At 38.4% G+C, this 19,193-nt stretch overlaps 1 protein-coding gene across 7 annotated transcripts in view; it reads right to left on the bottom strand.

The window, feature by feature from the left end:
* Positions 1-19,193, bottom strand: part of plch1 (phospholipase C eta 1) — a 218,679-nt gene that overhangs the window by 102,783 nt on the left and 96,703 nt on the right. For all 7 annotated transcript variants that reach the window (XM_062976689.1, XM_062976686.1, XM_062976688.1 and 4 more), the window contains 4 exons: positions 18,480-18,600; positions 16,917-17,088; positions 7,611-7,718; positions 3,993-4,154 (listed from right to left, as the gene is read on the bottom strand). In XM_062976689.1, coding sequence (XP_062832759.1) covers positions 3,993-4,154; positions 7,611-7,718; positions 16,917-17,088; positions 18,480-18,600 — 563 coding nt within the window. The remainder of the gene's footprint in view (positions 1-3,992; positions 4,155-7,610; positions 7,719-16,916; positions 17,089-18,479; positions 18,601-19,193) is intronic.

Raw genomic sequence — 19,193 nt, forward strand, 5'->3', positions numbered from 1 at the left:
GTTTACCAGCTGGTAGGATTTCTGGGAGTTGAAGGCCAAAAACATCTGGGGAACCCAGGTTGAGAACCACTGGTTTAGAGTGATGCTTTCCAATACAACCACCTGCTCAGACATACAATATAGAGACTCAAAACTCTTGGATTCATAACAGATATTTTTCAAAATACAATACGCAGTTAAGGAGGTGAAGAAACAAATTCACATTGCAGGATTGATACCCATGAATTATAAAACAGAGCAACATCCCCCCAAGTGACAGAACACATCTAATGATTACTTACAGGCCCAGCTAAGACTGCTCAAAGAAATCATTAATGATCTATAACAACTCAAGAATAACACTGTTTTCTCATAAGGAAATGTGCCTTACTAGCTGACAGACAGACTCCAAATTTTAAGCAACTACTCAGATACAACATCATTGTAACACAGAGACAAGACCCTGCCACAAACCCAAATGCCAACTCTGTCCCAATATCTACAATATTACAGACATGACATGAGGGGTAGTTTCAGTATGATCCTATGCCAGCAATGCCCTCTCTAGACTCTACACTGAACAAGCAGGACAGTCTCTATGCAAGAGGATTAATGGACGTAAATCTGACATTAGTAGGCACTACCCAAAAACCAGTTGCAGAACTTTTCAACATTCATAGACATACCAGCAAGTGATTTACAGGTTTCGGTCTGTGAACAAGGAAATTACAAAGGAAGACTAGAAAGAGAGATGACTGAACTGAATTATATTCACATATTCCAATCCATTAGGCAGAGGTATGAACAAAGACAATGGCTTCATAGCAGACCTCATATACAAGAGTTTTCGCTATGGAACATATAACTAAATGAATTTTCTCATAAAGTGTTTTAAAACCTGGGAAATTGACTTTTGATAGGCAGATTTATTGCTTTTACACATCAGTGCAAACTTTCTATGGCAAAGAACTGAAAGACTTGTATCATATTATGCAACCTTTTGAAATTTTAGAACAATAATCCTGATTTGCAATAATGGCTTTTGTATATATTGCATAAATTACTGGGAACATTGTGCAAAATGCAGAGCTAACCTACAATATCTCTGTTGTATGAACTTCAAAAAATTAGAAAAAAAAAATAATTACAATGGTAATTTGAGAAGTAATTAGTTCCTGTTGCCCATCTACTGCTTAAAGTATTTCTTTGTTATTACGTGTTACATTGTTTAAGAATGAAAGTGCTAAAGGGTTTTTGTTTCCTCATTATATTTCTTATTTTTTACTTTAAAAAATAGAGTTAAGAGAATAGCATAAAACATTCAACATTCTTGTCAAAAGTCCTAAATACAATATGTCCTTTTAAAAGGTATATTTAAAGATTAACAAGGAGACCTTACTCATCACCAAAATCATTAATTACATTGCTTTTGAAATGTATTATATGGTCACTTCTTTAGTTTCTAAGTGGTTAATTAAGCATACAATATTTTGCAGATAAAAGTTTTTTTACGTGCAATTCTGCTCATTGAGTCATTAAAAATGTATTAACATGTTATCTAAGACTTTCATGCCGGAATCACTGGGTTGCTGTGAGTTTTCTGGGCTATATGGCCATGTGCAGGAAAACAGCCTGGAAAACAGCCTGGAAAACTCACAGCAACCCAATGTATTAATAGCTCTATATTGAAAATGATATACCAGAAGAAACCAGGTAAACAAAAGAGCCAACTCAGAAAACCGTATGCCATCAAAATAAGCCAACACATCAAACCCCTACAGTTCAGAAATTCTTCAGATAAATAGAAAATACAAAAATAAAATCCCAAAGTCACAGAGACAGCTGCAATGTTTGCTGGGCCAATGGAGATTCACTGTAAGAGGAATCCCTTGGGTCATCAATTTGATGGTCTGTGGCAGGATCCAATGTTGCTGTCAGAACATCACTTCCCTTCATCTCTCTGAAGAGCTGAAAAAGGCACTGAAATACATTCTCCCAGCTATTCACAGTACAAGACCTCCCAGTTATATAATGCATGACCTGTGGCAGAAATGTATTTTCCATTAGCTTTCTATAAAGAACATGAAATGGTTTCAGTTACCCTCAGCTCACCCCTTTTGTTTCTTTCTAGGCTTAGCCAACCTTGAAAAACTCTATCCTGCTAGAATTCCTCTATACTGAGGGATTTCTCTGATCAGCTGTCTCTGTGCATGTGTGCATTTTCAAGCTGGCTGTCAACTTATGACATCAATTTCATAGCATTTTCTTCGGCAGAGAACACTCAGAGGTGATTTTGCCAGTTCCTACCACTGAAATATAGCCTACAGCAGTCTCCCATCCAAGGACTAACGAGGGGTGACTCTGCTTAGGTTCCAAGATCACACAGGATTTGGCATCTTCGCCCATTTTTGGAAAGGGGAGATCAAGAAACATAGCGGGAGTATGTCAGCTGCACATCTTCCTTCTGAAACCCTTTCTTTGAAATGTCTGGAATGGCTCTCTGTGTCCCAAATCAAGCATTTTATGTGAAAAGAGATTGGTTCTTGAACTGAATCAACATGTCTAAACATATGCATTCACAAAAAAGCAATATTTTGAAAATTGTTTCAGCAAATGCAGATGTTGGATAAGGGGAAGAAATTTCAATTTTGTCATCAGTGTATTCTTTGTACTTGTACTGAAAGCAAGTGCCCCTTGAGACACACCAGAATATCACAGAAGCACTAGAAGTTTTTAGCAAAAATTCCTAGTGAGGAGAATGAGAGGAGGAGGAAACCAGAAAGAGACACTGTAGAAAGGACTATTTGGAATCCTGAATAGCAGAACACAACATCTTGCAACCAATCCCATCTTTTCTGCAGAGATTTCCAGTGGCCTACTTTACAAAAACATTAAAAAAAACAATACAAATAGAGCAGCATGTGTCATCCCCTTTTCTTGGTTCTTCCAACCACCAGGCTCCCACCATTGTGAAGCAGGAGAAGAAACCAGAGAAACATTTCAGCATATTTTTCTATTCAGATTTCATATGTTGGCCCGTTTAGAAATACACACCAGGCCCTCAGCAATCAAGTTGCTCAAAATGTGCAAAGCCCACTGTGTGAGGGTCATGGATGATGTTGTCATGTGCCTTCAAGTCATTTAAGATGCTAAAATGAAAATATTGCAAGGATATCCTTGGTAAGGTTTCTTCAGAAAAGGGCTTTCCATTACCTTCCTTTGAGGCTAAAAGAGAATGACTTGCTCAACATCATCCATGGCCAAGCAAAGATTTGCACATTTGTCAAATAGAGTCCTAATCCAACACTCACACCACCACATAACACTGGCTTTCAGATTTTTAAAAAGTTACTGGCAAGCATCTCTGAGAAGAACTCTTGGGATTAGATAAGGATTGTTAGGTATCCTTGGAATTAGATAAGGAAGAGTAGGGGAAATCTTCTCATTATATTTCTTATAAAGATTCAGTCCCTTCAAGGTTTCTGCTTATACCATATGCTATACTGCAAAATATTCTTCACATAGCCCTACAGGATATTAACAATTATTGTCAGCAAATTTAAAAATATGCAAAACAAGCTATTAAAATACTTTAAAAATATTTGCTTTTCCAAAGAAATCTTTTAAAAGATAAGCCTTCATATTCTGAGTGACCTCTTTAATTAAAGATGTGTATGTGTGTGCATGTCTGCAAGACCACAAGTACATGACCAGTCATATAATGAGGGAGGTTATCACGAACAAAACATCAGAATAATCTCCCCATAAATAAACAAACAAATAGTTAAGTAAATATTGTCACTTTCTATTTGTGGGGGAAGCAAGTAGTTTTTTAAAAATCAGGAAACTAGGGTTTCATAAGGCGATCTGCAAATTTCACTCCAAGGAATGTGTTACATAAAATGAAGCATCGCTTTTTCTTCTACATAACTGGCCTGCAGTATATGTCAATACTATCTCAACAATACTGGGAAAAGAAAAGAAATGGGATGGGGAGGGGAGGGGATTCTTACCTGTTTGAAGTTAACATTTAAGCCCTCGTGGGTTGCTTTCAAGAGTGCCCTCACAGTGAAGCAGTCGGGGTCTTCTTTATCTCTAATCTGAGATTCTTTTAACAAGGATTCAAGTTTCTTCCTTATAAAAGATTCTATCTGGTGCTCGGTGGTGCCATTGCTCTGAAATAGATCAGTAAACCCCAGTGCATATTGTTGAGCTGGTTGTTGTTATTGAAAAAGCAAAGAGTGCTGGATAGGTGTTTCTGCCCAAGTGAACTGATTTTCCCTGAAGGCTGAAATGCCCTTCTTTTGAATTTGACTACTGTAAAGAAATGGCATCTTTAGAGTGCGTTTTGTTTAGAATGGCTGAGATAGCAACAAAAGCCAGAACTTCTTTTTCAGAAAGACTCTCACTACCCATCACAGTTTTCCTTAAAATCTGGAAACTATTTCAAGGTAGAGGTCTTTATTAAGATCTATAAGACTCCTCTATACATGAGGATTCCACAAAGCTATCCAAACATGCTAAGGGAATAAGATAAGAATGTGGATTTGCTGGGGGCATGGCTAGAAGACAATTTTTTCATTAAATTGAGATGCCTTCCAACCCCTTGTCATATCTGCAAATGCTTCTCTGAGAACCATTTCCTATTATGAATCCTGACACTTAACTAAGGTGTTAAAAAGAGTGTATTGTGTATATCGGGCATTCCAAGAATGGTGCCTTCTAGATGTCTTGGACTATATCCCCTATCATCCCAAGACAGTATGGCTAGTAGCTATACTGGTTGCAGAACAATGAGGATTATAAAGTTGCATATAACCAGAACTTGGAAAACAACTCAGAAACTACAATCTACAGGCCGGGCTGTGGTGCAGGCTGGTTAGCAGCCAGCTGCAACAAATCACTCTGACCAAGAGGTCATGAGTTCGAGGCCAGCCCGGTGCCTGCGTCTGTCTCTGTCTCTGTTCTATGTTATGGCATTGAATGTTTGCCTTATATGTGTAATGTGACCCGCCCTAAGTCCCCTTCGGAGTGAGAAGGGCGGAATATAAATACTGTAAATAAATAAATAAATAAATAAACAAATCGTCAAAATATCCTTGCCAGCACAGCCACTAATGGATTCAGGAAGTTGTAGTCCCGTGGTTCTCAACCTATGGGTCCCCAGGTGTTTTGGCCTACAACTCCCAGAAATCCCAACCAGTTTACCAGCTGTTAGGATTTCTGGAAATTGAAGGCCAAAACATCTGGGGGCCCATAGGTTGAGAACCACTGTTGTAGTCTAAAAAGGAACTATTTCAGTCTCTAAAAATGATGAAAGAGTTCTTATTGCCACACTTCAGTTTGATGGTGTGTGTGTGTGTGTGGATAGATGATAGATAGATAGATAGATAGATAGAGAGAGACAGACAGACAGACAGATAGATAAACCTCTTTCATTCTGATCAAGGGCTTAGTAGAAATAACTCTTTGGGTCATTGGATATATTTGTGCTGCCTTGTGTTACAAGCACCCAAAGCCAAATTATCTCTCCACATGAGACAATTCACAGTGCACAAAGGAATGATGAGTTTATATCTTCTGACCTTTCAATAAAATAATCTAGTCTCCTACCCTACTCAAATGGGAGTACATTAAAAGTTCCTCCACTGCTGTGAAGAGAGCATTAATTTGACAAATGGGAAGAAGCACAGCAAGACTCGTATATGCATCTGCAAGGCACCCTGCGATAAGCATCTTTTAAAAGAAAAAAAATATTATGAGCATCTGTGCTTTCTCAAAATCAAATCTGATGGGACCATGTAGTATCCAAAGCAACTGAGCCACACCACAAGTCCATCTGGATAAACATTATGTCTCAATAGTCAATGCAGATTAGGAAGTTTAAAAAAACTGATTTTATACACACACTCACACTGATAAACGTAAGAGCTCCGCTCTCTGGAAAGTGAACAGTTAAACCCACAAATTAAGTGATCATGTGATAGCCTACATTCAAATGAATACCTCAATTCCCAAGCTGACCAGTTCTACAAAGGACTGTTGCTAGGTAAAGGTGAAGGTTTTCCCCTGACATTAAGTCTAGTCATGTCCAACTCTGAAGGTTGGTGTTCATCTCCATTTCTAAGCGGAAGAGCTGGCGTTGTCCATAGAAAACTCCGAGGTCATGTGGCCGGCATTACCTTCCTTCCGAAGTGGTACCTATTAATCTATTCACATTTGCATATTTTCAAACTGCTAGGTTGGCAGAAACTGGGGCTAACAGTAGGAGCTCACTCTGCTCCCCAGATGCAAACCACTGACCTTTCGGTCAGCAAGTTCAGCAGCTCAGTGGTTTAACCCACTGCGCCACCACTAAATACATTATATAATAATACACATACAAACTGTGTTTGTGTACACAGAGAGAAATGTTTGAACCTGGCAAGTATGACTGTCTTTAAGCAGATGTACCGTGTTGTCAGGGGGGGGGGGGGGGTTATAAACTAAAATAGAAATAGCAAAAAAGAAAGAGAAGAGTTTATTTATATGGATAGGAGGGATCTATATTGACAGTTTAATCACTTGATGCCTACTCAGAGGTTTCTTTGTTTTCAGTTTTGCTTAGCCAGAGGATAAGTGTATACATTACTGCAGCCTAAAAGAGCAGTTGGATAAATACAGAATTTGATGTGGCAAACCTGGTGACCCCTTAAGGACCAGCTAGATCGTTCAGATTTACTCTATCTCATTTTTGTTTTTATTGTACACTACAGTACTTTGGATTTTTTAAAAAGTAGTTTAGCTATATTAAAATAAATGCAGAAATAAATAATGGAAATTATTTCAGCCTCATTTTTGTGGAAGGGGTTGAACCCAGTTGAAACCTATGCTGAAAGAAGGGACATTTTTCTTGTTCATCATTTCCAATGCAGTTATGTCTTCTCCACATCTTTTCCTGGAGACATCACAAACTGTCCAGATTGGATTTCGGAGACTATAAGAGTAAGAATCCTTCTTCCCAAAAGCATTGTCCTATGAGTGATTCCCAGCTCTGTATTAAGAGCAATTTACCTAGCAACTTCAACAGACATGGGCTTCTACTAGACTCCACATAGATACATTTCAGGGTGCATCTACACTGTAGAGTTAATGCTGTCTACTTTAACTGCATTAAATGACTCAATGCTATGGAATCCAGGGAGATGTAATTTTACACGGTCCTTGGGCTTCTTTGTCAGAGTGCTGGTACCTCACAAAACTACAAAATCCAGGGATTCCATAGCATTGAGCCATGGCACTTAAGATAGTGTTGAATTCTATTGATTCTACAATGTAGATGTACACTCAATAAGACTACAATTCGGAATTATGGTAGCAAAGATGTAATGAGCAACTGAGAAAACTATCTATCTGGTCTCACTTAAAATAACATTTATTAAATGATAAAATACAATTTTTAAATATCTCAAGGGGTAACTATGGTTCAGAATAAGTTCCTACTGAGTTGTTATGGTTCTTGTGAATCTGATCATGATTTTATCTTAAGGCAGGCACTGAAGTCTAAAATGTGATTTAAAAGATGGCCTACCACTGCTCTGTGGACACTTTTGGGGGAGCAGACTCTTAAGGAAACAGATATGCACACTTACATATGAGAACTTTAGCTTGCAATCATCCTCAATTTCATCAGCACTGTCTTCATCAGAAACTTCTCCTTCTTCAGCATCAGCACCAAGGCTATGTGGGAGCTTTTTGCCCTGGAAGATGGCATAAAATATTGCTATAATAATCTGAATATCATAATATTTGAAAACAGTCACTTGAAAATCAAATAAAATCAAAATATATCATTGACAATAAACATATCAGAGGCATCTATACAATTCTAGTGTTTATATATACCAGCTTGATTCACCAGCTTGATTAGCATTGATTGGCCTTGCAGCTTCAAAGGAACCTATTTACAGACCCTCTATGAAAATTCAACAAATGCTATGTTCAGCAAAGGATATTGGGACCACCAAATGCAGCAGCATTGCCCAAACACAAATCAAGGAACATGAAAGGCATTGCAGAGTCAACCAGAGAAATCAGCCATAGCAGAGCATGAACCAACTTGGACACAGCATATTATTTGAGAACACAGAAATGTTGGGCCGTTCTAACAACCACCATGTCAGACTACACAGCGAAGCCACTGAAATCCACAAGCATGTGGACAACTTCAACAGAAAGGAGGAAACAATGAAAATGAACAAAATCTGGCACCAGTATTTTAAAAAAACTCTAAAATCAGGACAGTACATGAAAAGAAACATTCAAAAACAGCGGAATTCCAAACAAGAATCAATCAGGGCCAGCTAGCACCTCCCAACAAAGTATTCTCCCAGGCAGTAACAAGCCAGGCCTTGAAACTGCAAGACTATTAAATGCTAATCAAGGTGGCAAACTGCAACATTCACACTTGCCTCAAGGAGACAAGAGTTCTTTCTCCCACCCTGGACACTCCACAGATATATTAAACCTCATTTACTTAGTTTCCAACAGACCCCTCAACCTCTGAGGATGCTTGCCATAGATGTGAGTGAAACATCAGGAGAGAATGCTACTGGAACATGGCCATACAGCCCGGAAAACTCACAGCAACCCAGTGATTCCATCCATAAAAGCCTTCGACAATACGCCCCAGAAAACTCACAATATACCCCAGAAAACCCAGTGATTCCAGCCAACTTAAAAAACACATCTTGTTTGTAACTTGTGGACTGCCTATATTGTAATCCAGATTTTTTTGGGTTTTGGTCATGCCCACCACATATTATCACAGGGACAGAAAGTGAGGCACAATTTTCTGAGAAGGGCACAGACATTCTGCACCCCTGCTCAGAAATTTTCACCTTACTTTCTGTCCTTGTGATAATTAGATTTTGAAAAGTTTTGGTTTGTTATGAAAACGATAATTGGTCATAAGGCTTCAATTGAGACATCCTTTCCCCATGATAACTTCTTCAGAAGCACATTTATCTTCCTAGGGGTAGATTTCTCTCACTTTCTGTTGTCTCATCCCCATTCTTAACTATGTAAATTGGATGTTTGCAATTCTGAGACTGACTGTATACAATAAAAAGTCCCCTATATATGAAAAAGGAGCCCTCTTTATCTTGCTGCACTTTTAAATGACTTTGGGTAGTCTTACAGGGACCACATCTCCCTGCATACAACTAGGTTTGAGATCTTCTGGAGGGGTTTTCCTCTGCATCCCATCAATCTGGGCATTATGTTGTCAGAAGACATGGAAGATGACAATCTCTATGGTGGCAATTCCAAGAATGAAAAACTCTCCCCTTTAGAAACACAATATGCACCCAAGTGCTGGCCCCAAGTACAAGCATCACTACTAATAAAGTCTTCGAGGTCTTCTTAGCTTTATGGAAATCTCCACATGTGCATGTTTTTTAAATCTTTTAAAAATATTTTAACCAGCTTCAAGTGTTTTTCTTCTAATTTATTGAATTGTTTGATAAGTTCTTAAAATATTTTATTGTACACATGATATTAAATTGGTCAAACTTGACCAATAAAATCATTTGAAATCAAATTAATTTGGATAGAAAGCAGGACATAAATATTTTAATCAATAATGTTATGTTTTAAAGACTATTTATATTTTTATACACAAGCATATCTGAAGAAGTGGATTGTAATCCATAAATGGGTCCAAAAGTAAAATAACTCTTCTTAGATGATTACACTGAGACTAATGTAATTTAGGCATATCCAATAATGGTAAATAACAATAAAAGTACAAAATACTATTTTTCTGCTGTATTTCATCTCAAAGAAAGAAAGAAAGAAAGAACCCAACAACCTTCTAAATAGTTTCAATCCCTACCACCTTTTCATGAGTCATGCAATTGTCTGGTTTTTTATTCATCCCAAGTAATTGATGAAAACCCTGGACAGTGTTGGATTTCACAAAACAACCTGCAGAATTATGTTGGATCAACATCTCAAACTGGATTTCAAATCAGAGGCGTATTATATTTCCAGTGTGAATCTCAATATAATGTTTTTAAAAATTGGTTTTCTAACATGAGTGTTGAATTGGGTAATAAGCATAACATTCATATCAAGCAAACCTGAAGATTTACCTCAATGCAAGAAATGAGCAGCGTTTTCCTTTGTTTCTGTCTCTTGACAGATATGTACTAAAGACTGCTGATATATTTATGAGTGTTTTGAATCCTGTAGACACTAATAGGCCAGAAAAGGCCTGCAGGTATAGAAACATCTTGGTTCTCTTAGACTAGTGTGGGATCACTTCATGTGCTTTAAGAGTACAGTAGAGTCTCACTTATCCAAGCTAAACAGGCCGGCAGAAGCTTGGATAAGCGAATATCTTGGATAATAAGGAGGGACTAAGGAAAAGCCTATTAAACATCAAATTAGGTTATGATTTCACAAATTAAACACCAAAACTTCATGTTATACAACAAATTTGACAGAAAAAGTAGTTCAATACGCAGTAATGTTATGTTGTAATTACTGTATTTACAAATTTAGCACCAAAATATCACGATATATTGAAAACATTGACTTCAAAAATGGCTTGGATTATCCAGAGGCTTGGATAAGCGAGGCTTGGATAAGTGAGACTCTACTGTATTTTGGTACCAGCTCAATATTTGCACATAACAATGACAAACAGAATCTCTCTCTCTCTCTCTCTCTCTCTCTCTCTCTCTCTCTCTCTCTCTCTCTCTCACACACACACACACACACACACACACACACACACACACACATTTTAATGACTTCATTCTCCATCTTTTCATATCAATAAAACAGAATAGAATCCAAAATCCTCAGATTTACTACCTCTAGTCCTAATTGAGGCGAAGGCTAGTGTACTCAGGTTATGCCACAAAGCTTTCTATGAGACCGGAAAACACCCATCTCCTGCAGTCCTGGATCCAGAACAAGCTGCCAGGTGAGCCTCAAACTCAACCACTACCCCCTTAATTGAGATTGGGAGTATAAGGTTGTGAGCAATTATCACGGCCTAGAAAGAGTGTCCAGAAATAAACTGGGCATTTGAGGCGGTTGTGTGTTCCCTGTAGCCAGCCCTGATTAATAATCTGGACACAACTTTTTGGATGAGCCAAAGTTTCCAAACACTTTTCAAAGGCAGCTCCATGCACAGTAATCCAAATGGATCATAACAAAGGCATCTACCACCATAGCCAGATCTGGCATCTGAAGAAAAGTGTGCAGTTGGCACACACATTGAAAATGTGCTCCTAGACAAATGCAGAAACCTGGGCCTTAACTGTGCAAATACACTATTGAACACCACTGAAATTTGAGCTTCTAGGTTCATGGTTGAATTGAGGAAACCACTCAAGCAAAAGGCCTGCATCTTTACCATGATTGTAAACACATTCAGCACAAGCTGAACTCCTACCCCCATATATGCTTTCAAGCTGACAAGCACTACTTCCATCTTGTCTGGATAAAGTTTAAATTTGTTTGCCCTCACCCATTACAGATAACAGGCACCAGTTTAGGACTGAAATCGTTTCCTTGAATTGTGTCAAAAAGTGGCATCCACTTCCACCAGTTTCAAGTACAGTAGAGTCTCACAAGCTAAACAGGCCAGCAGAAGCTTGGATAATAAGGAGGGATTAAGGAAAAGCCTATTAAACATCAAATTAGGTTATGATTTTACAAATTAAGCACCAAAACATCATGTTATACAACAAATTTGACAGAAAAAGTAGTTCAATAAGCAGTAATGTTATGTTGTAATTGCTGTATTTATGAATTTAGCACCAAAATATCATGATATATTGAAAACATTGACTACAAAAATGGCTTGGATTATCCAGAAACTTGGATAAGTGAGGCTTGGCTAACCAAGACTCTACTGTATATATTAAACAGCATGGGGACAGAGCCCCCAAGGAATCCCTAAAACCAGAGATCAAGGAGAGCACTATCTTCTGGATTTGCCTCTCCGTGAAGGAAAAAGTGCCATCCCAGCAATGTGATTCAGAAAGATACCAGGATCAATGATACTGGAAGCTTCTGAAAGATAGAGCAGAAACAAGGACATATTCTACCCTTCTGCTCTGGAAAGCTATGAATGATCCTGAATGGGTTTAGGATAGCTTGAACATGGACAGGGGATGGGATAGCAATGATCTGATTCTATATATGATATCTTCCTGTCCACTCTGTTCAGTACAATTTAAAAAGTGCATTTTGAACACTGGCCTCCAGTCAGTTTCACCACTTCTTTCTTATATTTGTAACAAATACATCTCTTGATATCTCCACATATACATTCACCAGAGCTTAACTGTAGTATTTCTGTAATGTTGAGATCATAATTACACTTAAGCTACCAAAACAGTTAAGCATGGCATTTCCTCTAGGGCATTGTATTTAATTTTAGGCATCTGATATTTGAGAACAGTCTTGCAACTATGTGAACATCAGTGTTGACAAAGCCATACATACTGAGGACATCTGAAGGACTCAGTAATGAAAATACTATACATCTATGACTTAAAATTCCAGGGTCCTCATATTTCTCAAATACAGAGCCATCGTATTTTTCTTTACATGCCAGGACCCAACATGCTTTTTAACAAGAGCAACAAAGCCTTCAGGAAGACAAATTCTTTGACAGGAAAAAATCATGGAGAGGAGGCTTATTAAAGGCCAGGTTTCAAATGCTCCTGTCTGCAAATAGCTTTTTTGAACACCATATCTTTGTGTGAAAGAATCTTGTTCACCTTTGCTCTGCAGCAAGAGAATGTAAAGGCTGACACTCTGTTGAAGTTTCTGAGGCAAAACTAAAAGCAGAAAAGAGACAAGTCACCTTTGACAGCCAACATGGACTGAAAGAAAGGAGTCTTATTAGGGATTCACATGGAACACACAGATGTAGGCAGCTTGTTTCTGGTTGACATATAGTTATGATAGCTATACAATTACTTTCAATATCAGAGGTAGCATGGCCTTGAATTCCAAATGTCGGGGGAGATTAGTGAGAGGATGCTATTGCATTCATGTCCTGCTTGTGAGCTTTCTGTGGACATATGGTTGACCACTTTGGGAGTGGAATGTTGGACTGGCCTCCTACTATGCATTTTGGTCTCTTACTGTATACTAGGGGATTTTTTGCAATTGCAGCAATGGTTTTGCATAACATCCTATCAATGGCTCCACAGAGCTCACACAACTTTTGGAGGCAGGCCAGATTGACTTGTTCAAGACAACAATGTCAGGTACAGCGCAGGACTTGCAAATGTCAGTTTTGTACTTATAATCCCCCCCAAACTGAGTAGAAAAGCACAACCTTTCTCTAGCTCCATTTTCAAAAGTTGTGAACTCTGGTTTTTTGTAGTACAAACTCTGTAGCAGAGATACTGTGTATATTTATATGCCTAGAAATTTTAGTCAAAATATTGACCACACTCCAAAAAAACGAGTCAAGATATTCACAGGTCAATGCAATTTTTGTACCTTTACTCTTTTTTTAAAAGAACCATCCCCTTCTCTGAGTAGAGTGGCAAAAGGCAAGAACTGAGTACATCCAGTCTGAATGTAAAAGAAGCTCTGACCCTCACAACTCTACTGTAGTCACCACTTCTGTCCTTTTTGAATGCCTCAGTAGAGAAATGTCAATAGCTTCCTGGGTGAATGTAACTTCTCCAAATTCAGGCTAGCAAAGATCCACAAGTTGTATTGTCTTTTAATTTTTGGTGTAAACTGCCTACAGAATCTGGGTTACAGAGTAGCACAGATGGCCTATATGTTCAAATATTAAGACCAATATATTCAGTATCACAAAGTCAGATTCTGAAGAATTCGACAAACTGCATTGCAGGATGCATTTGTTCAAGCAAGTGGCTAAGGACACAACTACTATGCTGAGAAATGACAGTTTTATTTATTTCCTTAGTGTATCTAGCATTTATTTCCATATTTGTCTATCTTAAAGAAATAAGTCTTGCTCACTATTAACAGCACTTTGCAAGACTCACTTGCGAGAGACACTCAGAAAGACATCTTCCTTGTCCAAACAGATTATTTGTGATATTGGGCCCATATTTTTAATAAAAGCTCTGACCAAGATTGAAGATCAGGAAATTAAATGTGCATGTTCCAAAGCATGCTCACCATCTACTGATGTATTCAATCAGTACCAAAAGTCAATAAGAATAGAGGATGTTCTCCTCGCATGGCTTGTCATCATCTAATAACTGCTGCAGTACCTCTTGTTCAAAACAGAGTTAGAAAAAAAAGTGCACCATGTCAAGCCAATTTGCACTCAGGTAGTAAGAGATGAGTAAAATGTGCAGACTGCATTCCATCATGTTCCAGTGTTAATGAGTCCATGGATCTAGATGTGGATCTAGATGGCATATTGTCAGGAGATATTTAGTATTCAAATTACATGTTGCTCTTCTCTAACAAAAAACATAACAGTAACAACAGATAGTATGTTTTCAAGGAAGACTTTGCAAGCAATGAAGAGCATCTGTTCTGTGAAAGATAAACCCAAAGGCTCCATGAAGCCTCCTTTCAAGGAAGGTTTAGCTTACTCTGCCTTTTGTTTGTTCTGTCATTAAATTTGGTAGCTCTGTCATTTGTCAGAAACATTTGTTGCTTACTCTCCTGCCAGATGAACAAGAATCCCATGCTCAGCTCAGGAAATGTAACATAGGTATTTATTTCAGTTAGGGATAGGAAGATCTCTCAGTTCCGTTTTAATTGAGAAGCTCTGAATCACATCTACATCTTCTTCCCACAGTTTTATACTATGCTGCAAGACTCAATGTTTTTTTCACATATTTCATGCACGTTTACATACACTTTTTCCAAATCTGTCAAGCATCTGCACAATTCATTTGATTCATCTTTCCCTACTGGCTGAAATGTGTTTCTGCAATTTCCACCCCTATTATGTGCACTTTAGCCATTCACCTGTTTCCTTTCTTAAAAACTTCTTTCACATCTCACACAAGTCTTAAATGCACAATAATGCTATTGTTGTTGAGAATATCAACCCTGGTGAAATTTCATTCCATCTGTAAATTCATCATGATGCACACACCTAAAGTGATTTAGAAAAATGAACATTCAGGGACACACTATTCTGAATTCCTCTTATGTGTAACTCCATCCTCTACCCTACTCCAAACAGTACAAGGATTATTGTCTTCTGTTTCTGAAGAGATTTTTTTTTTAAAAAAATCTGATCAAATCAATTAATATTGCCAACAGATGAGGAATGGTCCACTAGCAATTTCACCTTATTCTAACTGCATCTGAGGCAAGCACATATATTGCCCTAGAGAAGAGAGATTAAGGGGAGACAGCCAGCATGGTATAATGGTTTGACATTGGACTGTGATTATAGAAATGAGGGTATAAATCCCCACTGGGCCATGGAAACCCATGAACAAGACATACTCTCCCCGCCTCAGAGGAAGCCAAAAGCAAAACCCCTCTAACAAATCAGGCCAAGGAAAAAACATGGAATTTGTCTTGGGGGTTGCCATAAGTCAGAAATGACCTGAAGACACATCACAATGACATCAAGGATGCTTTTTTTCTGAAGTGTTATCCTATGGTAAAGGACAGAGATAGGTTCATTGATGATCCAGAAAGCAGGACTTCAAAGACACTGATTTCAGCAAAATGTTTGGGAAAATATCCTAATGGTACATGCTGCTCCAGCAAAGAAAAAGATCACAATGATAGCTGAAGATCTCTCCATTGCTGGATGTACTTAAACATAGGCTCTACTGAGTATACTGTGGCAATATGATTCCACAACTAGATGAGGGAAGGTACAAACAACCCTCCACATTAGCTGGGTTCAGGGATACTGGACCCCCATGAAAGTGGGGGAGGAGGAGAGAGCAAATAAAGAAATTACTGACTTGAGAACATCTCTCCAGGAATTTCTAAGTCTTTTAGCATAATTCTATGGCAAGTCAGCACAACCTGTAACCCTCCAGGTGTCTGGGCCTCCAACTCTCAGAAGCCCTAGCCAGATAATCCAATAGTCAGGGATTGTGGATTCCTTGAAGGCCACATACCGTGCAGGCCATCTCCAAGGCCTACTTCCAGTGTGAACAGTCTACAGAACTGCACTGGAGAACCTAGAGATTGTTAGAGAGGTGTACTTTCTAGGTATCTCTAGAACCTGCTGCATGACTGAAGGAATCTGACCATAGAGTCACACTGGAAGACTCAGAAATTTCTAGAGAAAACAGTTATCTGCAGATAATCAAATCTCAAACAGTCAAAACTGAAAATATGGATGGATAACTGTATTTCATGGGCAGAGTTGGCACGTTGAAAGCGGCAGATTTCATCTCTAGTATCTCCAGATGCCATTGTGCGAACCTACATGTAGCAACTGCAAGGGAAGTCCGTTGTAGACAGTATTGAGGAAGTTTGATGTGGAAGAAGCTAGATGCCATGATGACCAGTTTTCATTCCTATGGCACTACCTGAAAATAACCTTCACATTATCTAGATCTGTACGTGTCAGGGGGTGGGGGTTGGCGGGTGCAGGATGTTTGAATTCAAGTCAGCCTTCATGGAACCCTAGGATCAATACAGGACTCTACATTGGCATTTCTTCCTTACAATTTGGGAGGGGTTCAGGGGCCTGGGATTACACAAAGCCCTGGAAGAGTTGCATGTAGCACAAAGAACATACAAGTTCCATCTCTAAGGAAGAGGGACCAACAATCTGATGCAACACAAGACATGTATGTCTGATTTCAAAGATCTCATTGCATCTTTTAACTTTCTAGAGTCCATAGTTACAGATCCGAAGATGTATCTGACACCAGCACAGCCACGGCCAGACAAATCAGGGTTTAGGTAAAAACAACAATTTGGCACCTAATCAAATAGCCACTTACCTTTATTAGGATTTTGCCTTTCAAACTTTGTGGACTTGGAAGCTGTTTAGAATCCCCAGCATTCACAGAAGTCAAGTCCAGCTTGTCACTGAAAATCTCCTTGAGGTACTGAGCAATTTTCTTTTGCTGTTGAATACTGCAGTGATTTTCAATAGATAGTATAATTGGAAACCTACAAGAAAATGAAAAGGGGAATATGAAAATCTCCAAGGTCAGGATGATTTATCTTGTACCAATTACAGAACAAAGCAAAATGTTTGTGCATGCTGATTTTACAACTTTGTTTCTTCATTTTTTAATAGCCATTTTCATTTTTGAACAGTTGCCATCAAGAATTTCATTTCCTCCTCTGGACCAGCCTCACTGGTAGGTATGAAAATAGGATATTAGATCAATGGAACACATTTTAATAATCCGTTTAGTAATGGGAAACAGAAGTGGATAATGAAAATTAGCTCCAAGTGTTCTCTTAATCTTCTTTCCGAAAGTCATTGATGCTTTCCTATGGCCAACCAGGCCTCTTCTATATCATTAGGCAGAAGAGTTGCCAATGGTGACAAACTGTGATGGTGAAAGATGCTCTACTGCTCATAGCACTGAAGCAAGACATGAACGTACCAGCTGGCTTCTGTACACAAAATTATGGAAATCAGAGCCTTCTCAGAGGAAACTTAGATGATTAGAGAGTAGAAAAAGGTCCGTTTAACTGTCTTGAATTTCCAGAGGGAGGGAGACTGACTTTTTCTCATGTGTCTCTCAGAAGGATGGGACTTTGGAGCTGAGCAGGAACTTGTTTGTATTCAGTCATTAAGTCCAAATATACTACAAATCAGAATGAACCTCACAGTTTCATAATAACCATACTGTTTCCTGCTTCCTATATTCTGCTGCCATGAGGAAGAGGGTCAAAATCTACCAAGGGACACAATCTGAAGATATCAAATGCAGTGTCAGTTGGCTTTCTCATAGAGACAGCCATGCTGTAAAAGAAGGCAACTGATGAAGAGACCAGGAAGTCCTATTTACTACTAGTAGATTGTTATTGCCACTCACTCTCAAGACTCAAAAGTGGAGCAAAGAAAATACAATCCCACATAAATTGATGGTTAATGCCATGCATTCCTGTGAACCTGTGAACACTTCAACATAAATTGCATAAAACAGATTTGACCAATTTGCCTAACTTCTTCTGAATCCTGCCCTATGGTTGCAATTCTAAGGATACTTTGTAGGAAGTAAATCTTATTGAACACAAATAAATAATCTTATGAGTAAAAATGCCTTGAAATGAAGGAAAAGAAAGCATTTTAAAACATGCCAGTAAAGCACGCAGGGTAGTATAAAAAGTTTCAAAATCTTACTTTTTACAATCCAAATCCTGGAAGCCCCTGACCAGCAGAGCCATGGACATAGTAGCTTGGGATTCTGAGAGATGTAGTCCAAAAGGATACATTTTCAAGCTCTGGTAATGGGAGGAAATCGGCTTGATTTTCTCTTTTTAGAAACTGCATATACTGCATTCATAAACATGTACTGTTACTGTCTGGTTTCTAGTATACTTACTCATTTTTAACAAAAGCATTTTTGTTGATCACTTCTAATACATCTTTAAAAAGTATTTTGGAAGTAAGGGTATAACCATGATGCACGACTGGCTCTCCGTCTGGACCATCCCAGCAGTCAACTAATAAGACAGGAAAATTAAATATTATACAAATATTCCTTCAAGGAATGGATTATCCTTTTTGATGGAAAGTACGTGGTGGTTGAGGGAGAGATGTTCCCAGAACATACTCCGGCACATGCAAATCCTGATCAGCAAATAGATATTCTCTTACTGCATGCATCCGATCTCATCCTTCATAGTCTACCAAGCTCATGCTGGCAAATGATTAAAGCTGACTGTCATGCTATTATTACCATCAAGCATAATCAGCAAGAGTATTCCTGGCAAGAAAACCATGGCAGATGTTTTAGTAAAAACCCTAACTAGCACTTCACTCGTATTATGACGATTTGGGGATATATGTGTTAAAAAAGAAGATTTTCTATGTATACACACACACAACTGGTTTCTTGGGCAGACATATGAGGGGCTAACCAAAGTAGACATGAATCGCACAAAAACACTCCAAAACAGCCAACCGCTCCCTTCATGCTCTTAAAATGTCTTGCCCTTCAAGTCCAAATTAGCAATGGATAATTAGTTCTGTTGTTTGCGTCTCATGTAATTAGAGCATACTCCTGAGAATTCTACATGGTCCCAATTAACCAATC

This window comes from Anolis carolinensis, chromosome 3, assembly GCF_035594765.1.
Source record: "Anolis carolinensis isolate JA03-04 chromosome 3, rAnoCar3.1.pri, whole genome shotgun sequence".
In the NCBI taxonomy this organism is placed as follows: domain Eukaryota; kingdom Metazoa; phylum Chordata; class Lepidosauria; order Squamata; family Dactyloidae; genus Anolis; species Anolis carolinensis.